The following is an 8,606-nucleotide window of genomic DNA, read 5'->3' as shown; positions in this document are numbered from 1 at the left end:
CTTTCCTCAGCATCAGAGAGATTCTCACTTTCCTACAGATAAAAACCAATGTATGTTTTTGATGAGAATTTAATGTATATGTATACAGTATTATTTAATGGTATGGTTTGAGAATGCGTAAGAGAAATAGACCTTATTGTTTAATGTTGCATCCATTTCTGACATATAATGTTTCATTGATTATAAGCTGTCTAAAAGAATACATACAGAAGCCACTTGAAGTTGCAGGTCATTCTTCTCCTGCAGCAGGGACACCATCTTCTCCTCCAGTTCCTTCTTCTTGGCCAGGGCAGTAGTCAGGTCTGTCTGCATCTTACCATAATTCTCCTTCATTTGAGCCAACTCCTTCTCAGTTTCTGCACTCTTCAGAAGAGGCTTGATCTTGAAGTACAAGTGCATCCATGGCCAGTTTTTGACATTCATGAATGAACGGACGTTGTACTGGATGGTGTAGATTGCATCTCTATCAAAAAGATGTAGTTCCATCATAAGCTTGACTTTGGTAAACATCAATTTGCAATTTCATTTAAGAGCAGTGTACCTCCTCTCCATCATCTTAACAAACTCCTTCCTCATTAAGTGGCCTCTGGAGAGGGCCTGAGTCATGGTCACCAGCTCAGCCAGTTTCTCATCTCTCATCTCCTCCAGGGTACCCAGCAGACCAGCTTTGAAGAACACCTGTGTTGTCAGTCAATTACAATCATATTTTATTATATATGTGTATGCATAGTACATATATACATATAGTAAGAGAGAGTAGCTTTTGTTTTTTATCCACCAGACTTGTACCTTTGTGTGACCAAACTTGTACTGAGTGTGATCCACATCAATGGAGCCAAGCAGCTTCTCTGCAGCTTTCTTGTTGTCAATAAACTGTCCCTCTGGGATGACACTGGCATTCAGTACTTTGTATCTATAACAGAAAATTGTGTTATTTATCTTACTCTACTTTGACTACTAATACTTCACCCTTATAACACTTTTACTGTAACCAAATTGCCTATGAATAAGGAAACTGCCTGCACCTCTGCTTGAAGTCACCGTAGAGGATTCTGCTGGGGAAGCCCTTTCTGCAGATTCTGATACCTTCCAGCACACCGTTACACCTCAGCTGGTGGATGACCAGGAAGTTCTCCATAAGACCTGAGAATGCATAGTCATATAATTTTAGTATTGGTGTACCAACCCGTGTATGTAACCAGTAACATGTAACGAGTAAACTGGTGGGTAGGCTATTCTTACCTGGGGTCTTTGTTTCATTGGGAATCAGGCAACGTACAAAGTGAGGGTGAGTGCTCCTCAAGTTGGTCATCAGTTTGCCCAAGTTTTCCTGAGCGATAAAACTTTGTTTATTTTTTCTGCAAAAAAGTTGATCAATCTCATTAAACTTAGCCTTGGTGTCTTGAGATTTTTAAACATACCCTGAAAAGAGCAGACACAGTCTGGAAGGATGCACCCTTCTTCTTTCCACCTCCCTTCTTGCCACCACCAGAAGAATCTGTTTATTTAATTATTAAGCAATCAAAGTTAGACTTTCTGAATTTTTAACCAAGCAAAACTGATTTTGAAGAATTAAATGATCATTTTCAATAATTTTAGTAAATTGTTTCCTATTTACCATCAGATGAAGAATGGGATGCATACAAGTACGCCAGCAGTTTGTTTGCAGACTTCTGGTAGAGCTGAACAACTGAATCGTTCAGTGGGTCCTTGTTCTTGTCCAGCCAGCCAGTGATGTTGTAGTCCACTGTACCAGCATAGTGAACCAGGGCAAAGTGAGCCTCAGACTTGCCCTTGCCAGGCTTTGGCTTCTCAAAGGCTTTGCTCTTGCCAAGATGCTGATCATACAGCTTGTTCTTAAAAGAAGTATCTGTTGCCTTGGGGAACATGCACTCCTCTTCGAGAATGGAGAAGATGCCCATTGGCTGAAAGATTAAAAGATCAAGTTTTACTTACAATAGTCCACCATTTTCACATCAAACAAATGGCATCAATGATCCTAATGTCACTGTACCTTCTCAATCAGCTCAATGCAAGCAGCCAAGTCCATACCAAAGTCAATGAACTCCCACTCAATGCCTTCTTTCTTGTACTCCTCTTGCTCCAGGACAAACATGTGATGGTTGAAAAACTGTTGCAGTTTCTCGTTGGTGAAGTTGATGCAGAGCTGCTCCAAGCTGTTGTACTGTCAAGATTAAGGAGTGTTGAGTTTGACAGCAGAACTCCATGGGAACTGTTGAACTACTTGTACTTTGTTCTACTACTCACATCAAAGATCTCAAATCCAGCGATATCCAGCACACCAATGAAATAAGACCTGGCCTGTTTTGTGTCCAGCATCTCATTGATACGGATGACCATCCACAAGAACATTTTCTCATAGACTGACTTGCACAGAGCCATGGTTGAATTGTTCACCTAAAAATTGGCATGCAGCACTTACAGTTCATAGGAAGTACACAAATCGTATATTTTTATATCATTATTTTACGTGTGTTCTGCCTTTGTACCTGTGGGACAGTCTGACCTTTGGTTACAAACTCATTCCCAACCTTGACTCTTGGGTAACACAGAGCTTTCAGCATATCAGCTGAGTTCAGACCCATGAGGTAGGCAATTTTATCAGCAACTGGTTGATAGAAAAGAATATTCGTCACTAGTGGCAAATCCACAGATGTGATTTCATATGGAACCATGCTTTTTATGTTTTTTGAGGTTATTTGTAATTGGTCCTATTTTGACTTGCTTCCACATGCTACTACAATTTAAATGAAATGCAATGCAAATTATTTGAAAGTGACGGCACTAATTAAAATTTGTTATGCATTAGTTTACTGTATGAGAGTTATATCACAAGAAATAGCTCATTTTATTATACTGAAATATGGTTTTAATCCACCATGTAATGTAGTTTGATCAAATATCACACTATTGATGCACTTACCCTCAGTGCCATCAGGTTCAGCCTGCTCCTCACGCTGCTTCTGCTTGAATTTCATGTTGCCATGGTGCATCACAGCTCCAGTCAGCTTGTACATGCCAACCTTTTCATCACTAGTGAATCCCAAGATGTCAATGGCCAGCTAAAATTCATGCAAACCGAATATTTTAGTGATAACAGTAACACAATACATATCTAAAGTTTTCATACTGAATAATTTTAACTGACATCTGTTGCAATGAACTCCTCCACATCATTGATGCTCTTGACAGTGATTTCACCCTGGCTGATCATTGGATAGTCATAGGGGTTGGTGGTGATCAGAAGAGCCTCTGAGAAAGAAAATGTAGATCAGATAAATAAGACTACCTAATTTGCTTTTAAATATTTAATTAGCTGCACTGAAACAGACCTAGGAGTTCAGGCTTGTGGCCAGTTGCAAGCTGGTAGAAGATATGGTAGCTCCTCTCAGCGGACAACTGGAAGGTGACACGAGACTTCTCCAGCAGATCTGTTGTTAGAGAAATTATAATTACATTATCACATATTTTGCCATTGACAGACAAACCTCACAGTGACATCCACAACCATAATCACAACTCACATGTTTCAATATCTGCAGAGGATAGCTTGCCAGTAGACCCAAAGTGAATTCTGATGAATTTACCCTACACACAGGTTGTCAGTTAGTTTTATGAAAAGTATGAGAAAATGGATCTTTACATAGTTCCATGAAAAAATACTTACAAAACGAGAGGAATTGTCATTCCTCACAGTCTTGGCATTACCATAGGCCTCCAGCAGAGGGTTAGCTGCAATAATTTGATCTTCCAGTGAACCCTACATAAAATCATGATGAGTTTTAATGGAATAAAACCAGGAATATATAGCAAGGCTTTGAGTGGATTCCCAGACTTACCTGCATTTTGCTAGTCTCTTTTTTGGATCCGGTCACTGCAATTGTTGCAAAGTACTGAATGACACGCTTGGTGTTAACAGTCTTCCCTGCACCGGATTCTCCACTAAGGAATACAATGATTGTTTTCAAGTAAGCAACATAGTCAGGTATTTTAAGTATTAGGTAGGTTATGTTTTACTCACGTGATAAGGATAGACTGGTTTTCACGATCTAGAACCAAAATACACAAAGTGATGTTTCTTTTCTGATCTGTCTAGTATATCTAAAAGCTATAAAATCACGTACCTGTGAGCATGAACTGATAGGCATTGTCAGAGATGGAGAAGATGTGGGGTGGTGCCTCAATCCTCTTCTTACCCCTGTATGCTCCAACAACTTGTGCATCATACACTGGCAGCCATTTGTAGGGATTTACGACCACACAGAACAGGCCAGAGTAGGTCTGTTGTATAAACAAATAAGGACTGTTGCATTTTGTGCACAGGCTTTACACATACAACACACAATATTATGGGATTGAACCTTACGTAAATCATCCATGATGCAAAACGCTCTTTGAGGTTATACAGCACAGCGGGCTCATTGAGGTGGGTCATCATGGCCATGTCCTCAATTTTGTCATATTTTGGAGGGTTCATGGGAAAGATGTCGTCCTCTTTCACAGTCACTGTCTGAATGGAAAATACAGCAAAAAAAAAAAAAAAGGTATTAATACTAATTTGTATGTTTTCTATGTGGCTGCCATGTCTATATTTAGGTACTTACCTTTCCAGCAAATGTATCAACTGTGGCTTTGCCACCCTCTCGTTTGGTGAGTTTGCCTTTGACATACATATCTACAGCATCAGTCACAAAATAGGCTGTTTTGGCATCAAATATTGTGTTTTGTGCTTCAAGTCTTTCCTTCTCTGGCTTCCGTAAGAATATGGATGCAGGCCCATAGGCCTCCATCTCTGCGTCTGAACTCATTCTGGCCCCTTCTGAGGAAACAAGTCAAACTTGTATCAAATATGTCTCTGTCTAAGTCGGATTGACTTCTGTGCTTTGTATTTGTAAAGTTGCAACTATATTGTACCTCTTTTAGTCCCCACAGAAGATAGAACACAGGTCTGTTGTTACTGACCCTATTGAAAATGAGCATTTGTTAAAAGATAAATAACATATTTAAATATTAAAGACATAGAAGGTTGCTGTTGTTGATAAATGTTCCACGTTGAACTACATGTTTTTATGCATGCATAAGGATAAGCATAATTACATTAAATAATACATGTAACAAATTGGTATTTTCCTGTACTCACCTAGGTTGGATGCCTGCCAGTTATTGTCAGAGTCCCAAGGGGCATCTTTTATAGAGGGAGGCCTGTCTTCTCAGTAGGTGTGACTTTCTCAATTTGGTCATGTATTCTTGTCATGGTGTCGCTAATCTTGTGACAGTGACATTTACAGTGATTGTCTTGCCTTGTGTGTTCACTGGTGGAATGTATGTCTGCCAAGTGCCTAAAACGAGAAGTCATAGGGCATAAAGGTTAAATAAATAGAGTCAGTGTTTTATTCAAATAACAAGTCCTCCTAATATTAGGTTTGTATTTGGTAAATGTTTGAATTTAGCTTTTTCATTTGTTTAAATTATTTTTGAATCAACTGTTCATAACATAATACTTTTTCTTGTTACAGAAAGGTCACCTTTTTATTTTTATCATGGAACCAAATTCTGTTTGTGCTTTTTAATCACAAGTTACAATGATCTTGAATGCGGAGCCCAGATAAAAGTCTGTAAATATTAAGAAACTGAACCGCAGCATATTTTAGATGTTTGCAATCAAATTGATCCATGAGTGTCAATCCATTAAAAGGAAGGATGGAACGCTGTCTTGGAATGTGATGGACTAAGAGCTGCCATCCAAGCTAGGATAAGACTCAAAATAAGTCTTTAGCCACTACCACCATGTTAGAGATTCCAGTGTAATAGTACCATGATAAAGGGCCCTTCCACCCTTCGACCATTTTTAATTTATAAAAATAATAAATAATAATAACATGTCAATTGTTTTAAATAACTTATATTATTAAATTTAGATTGTAGAGCAAAAGTGTTCGTATTGTTTCATTTATATTTAAGCCTCTGTTTTAAAAGGGACGACCTTGAGAAATGGCAGCCATGTGGTCTCCGTAGGTAGGTGGGCCATTGTGTCAACATGTGCTGCACAGTTGCCTTTTAAGTGGGGTCAAAGGTTTTCAACCGACCTAAATAACATTTGTCAGATGTGCTATTCAAGTTAGGTCAAAGGTCACAGTAGTTTTTTTAAGTCAACTTGTTTTAGAAATGCCTTGCTGTGCTTAGATGTCACTCAGGTTTTTAAACAGTATAGTGGTAATATATATAATTTAAGATTCATACATTTGGGTTAGATTTACTCATTAAAATAAAAAGATGGAAAATATTGAAGGATGCGTACACGTTCTTGTGAATGAATGTCTGTTTTTACTTTCTTCAATAACGAGTTAAATACAAAATTAAAAAATAAGGAATAAAAAAGTAAGAGATTAAAGTGGACATTTAATCCCTTTTATATTTATTATTCCTTATTTTTTATTTTTGTATTTAACTCTTTATTGAAGAGAGTAAAAATAGACTCTTCTGACTAACAGTTTTTTGGTGTCACCTTTAAACGTCATCTGTGCTACAACCCATAAGCAAAAATAAAGTTTACCATTTTGTCCCTGGAGGAGGAGTCTGGAAGTGTTTAAAATGTCAGTGACATATAAGGTCCACAGAAATGTACCAAAGACAGCGTTGCTTAAGCTTTTTATGTTTGATATCACTTTCTTACAGTTTAGAGTTCAGAGCAAAGAATATATCAATACGTATGAAAGGTTGATGTGTATTTAGTTATGTTTTATGGATTATAATTGCAGTAATATGGATTTTTTTTGTCAAAAACTGTTAAAAGCAATTAGACAAAATTAAACATTAATGAGCTCTAAATTATAATCCATTAAAGTAAATTTGAAGAAGCATTATAATGTCACTAGGATATAATTACAGGATACACATCTTTCAGATATTTAAAATAAGATTTGACTGCTGGTCTGCTGGTCAGCATTAGACTCTTAATGCTGTTCAAGTGTTTGGATCCTTTTGGAAGGAGGTTTTTAAATGACTGCCCACTCAGATGAAATAATACCAGGAATATGTAGTCATGAATACTGTTAATGCTTTACTAAGAGGATTGGAAGAGAGTCAGGGTGGAAAAGAAGGGCCGATGACTGATTCAGTGACTGACAAATTATTTAATGAGGGGTATTTCTCAGGTCATGTCCAGGATCAACTTTCATTTCCATCTTTCGCGTAAGCTTGTCCTATTTCCTACTTTATCAGCAGATCACACGATATTGCCTTGGTCAAAAATAAATCTAAGCTAGCTAAGGGGAGGGGGTATCAGTGATTTGGATTTGGCCTAGAAGGAAAGATATATTTAAAGACTGTACAAAAATATTTGAAAAGAAAAAGAGGTCTTTCTTTAAATTGGTTATAACCTAAAATGTATCATCCTTCTTCTTAGGAAGATTATTCTTCATTTAACATAGATTGTTCTTGCATTGTCCTTATTTCAATGTCTTTCTCCACTCTGGCTAGTGATTGGAACCAGGAGCACACTTGTTCAGCTCCAGGGGCTGGACATCTTAGACTAGTGGCCATAAAGAATCTCATTCAAAAATACATCAACAGGTGGTCTAATGGAACCAGGGATTCTATCTGTGGCCTTTTACTAAGGATAAGTAATTTTTTGTAATAATTACCATTATCTATCACCATTATTAATTTTGATATTGATATGAGAAACACTTTTTTTCACAGAAAATGTGTATTATACCGACCCTCAAACCCAGACCTGAGGGTCCTTCATACTACTGTGGTGCATAACGTTTTCAAATGTCACTCAAACACTTGACTTAGTGCTGTTGAATGAAGTTTATGTATGACATTATGTATGACATTTATTGTGAGCCCCGATTCGGTTTGGTTAAGCCTTCAGACATTGTGTTTATGAATAAGCTGTGTTGGGCATCAGTACTGATCGTAAAATCAGTGACTGTTTTGAATTGCTACTAAGTTTTACCTGTCATCCGTTCAAACACCAAGAGGACAGGCTACAGAGTAGCTAGTATGTAGCGGCAGTGGTGTGGTTGCATTCTTCCGAACCTTTAGCGCAGGAGTCTCCAACGCATCACTTGCAAGCTACCAGTAGCTGGTCGCCCATTTCAAGCACCTCGCCAAAGAGCTATTGAATTAAGTAAATGTCTCCAAACCCGTCTGCTTGTGTTTCCTGTTGTCTTTCCTTGCTGTCTGAAAAGAGCGATTGGACTCAAGTTCTCGCCAAAAAGTTTATGGATTTGCTCTCTTTTGTCGGCAGAGGTAGCAGACAAAGCACACAAACCTTTGGTCAGAACTTTTTGTTGGGAGCTGTAACCAAACAACCAACCGCATTTCTTAGTAAAATCGCATCATAAAATGTGTCACTCTGCTACCCTACCCTTGTGGAGCATATACAAAATAGATAACTTTAAATAGTAGAAAACCGAGCTTATCCTAAGTCGTTTGTGTGAGCCTATCTGACATAGAATGACAATGAGTACTGTACTGTATCAATGACTAACTGTAAAGTCCCAAAATATCCCTGTCAGCATTGTGTCAGTTGTTTCCGTTTTACATTCTTACGTATCATATATACATTCTCTGCC

The 8,606-nt window shown here is 37.9% G+C and overlaps 1 protein-coding gene across 1 annotated transcript in view; it reads right to left on the bottom strand.

The window, feature by feature from the left end:
• The window catches only part of LOC103392864 (myosin heavy chain, fast skeletal muscle), a 12,424-nt gene extending 7,440 nt beyond the window's left edge, over positions 1-4,984 (bottom strand). Inside the window, exons 1-15 of the mRNA XM_025064348.1 lie at positions 4,936-4,984; positions 4,626-4,840; positions 4,388-4,531; positions 4,146-4,302; positions 4,043-4,070; positions 3,861-3,963; positions 3,689-3,781; positions 3,546-3,609; positions 3,354-3,452; positions 3,170-3,273; positions 2,945-3,083; positions 2,511-2,629; positions 2,269-2,418; positions 2,015-2,185; positions 1,619-1,925 (exon numbers count right to left, since the gene is read on the bottom strand). Of these exons, the coding sequence (XP_024920116.1) occupies positions 1,619-1,925; positions 2,015-2,185; positions 2,269-2,418; positions 2,511-2,629; positions 2,945-3,083; positions 3,170-3,273; positions 3,354-3,452; positions 3,546-3,609; positions 3,689-3,781; positions 3,861-3,963; positions 4,043-4,070; positions 4,146-4,302; positions 4,388-4,531; positions 4,626-4,829 (1,882 nt within the window). The 5' untranslated portion in view covers positions 4,830-4,840; positions 4,936-4,984. The remainder of the gene's footprint in view (positions 1-1,618; positions 1,926-2,014; positions 2,186-2,268; positions 2,419-2,510; positions 2,630-2,944; positions 3,084-3,169; positions 3,274-3,353; positions 3,453-3,545; positions 3,610-3,688; positions 3,782-3,860; positions 3,964-4,042; positions 4,071-4,145; positions 4,303-4,387; positions 4,532-4,625; positions 4,841-4,935) is intronic.
• Between the last annotated feature and the right edge of the window lie 3,622 nt (positions 4,985-8,606).

This window comes from Cynoglossus semilaevis, chromosome 17, assembly GCF_000523025.1.
Source record: "Cynoglossus semilaevis isolate Cse_v1.0 chromosome 17, Cse_v1.0, whole genome shotgun sequence".
Lineage (NCBI taxonomy): Eukaryota > Metazoa > Chordata > Actinopteri > Pleuronectiformes > Cynoglossidae > Cynoglossus > Cynoglossus semilaevis.
This window is presented reverse-complemented; position numbering and strand designations above follow the sequence as displayed.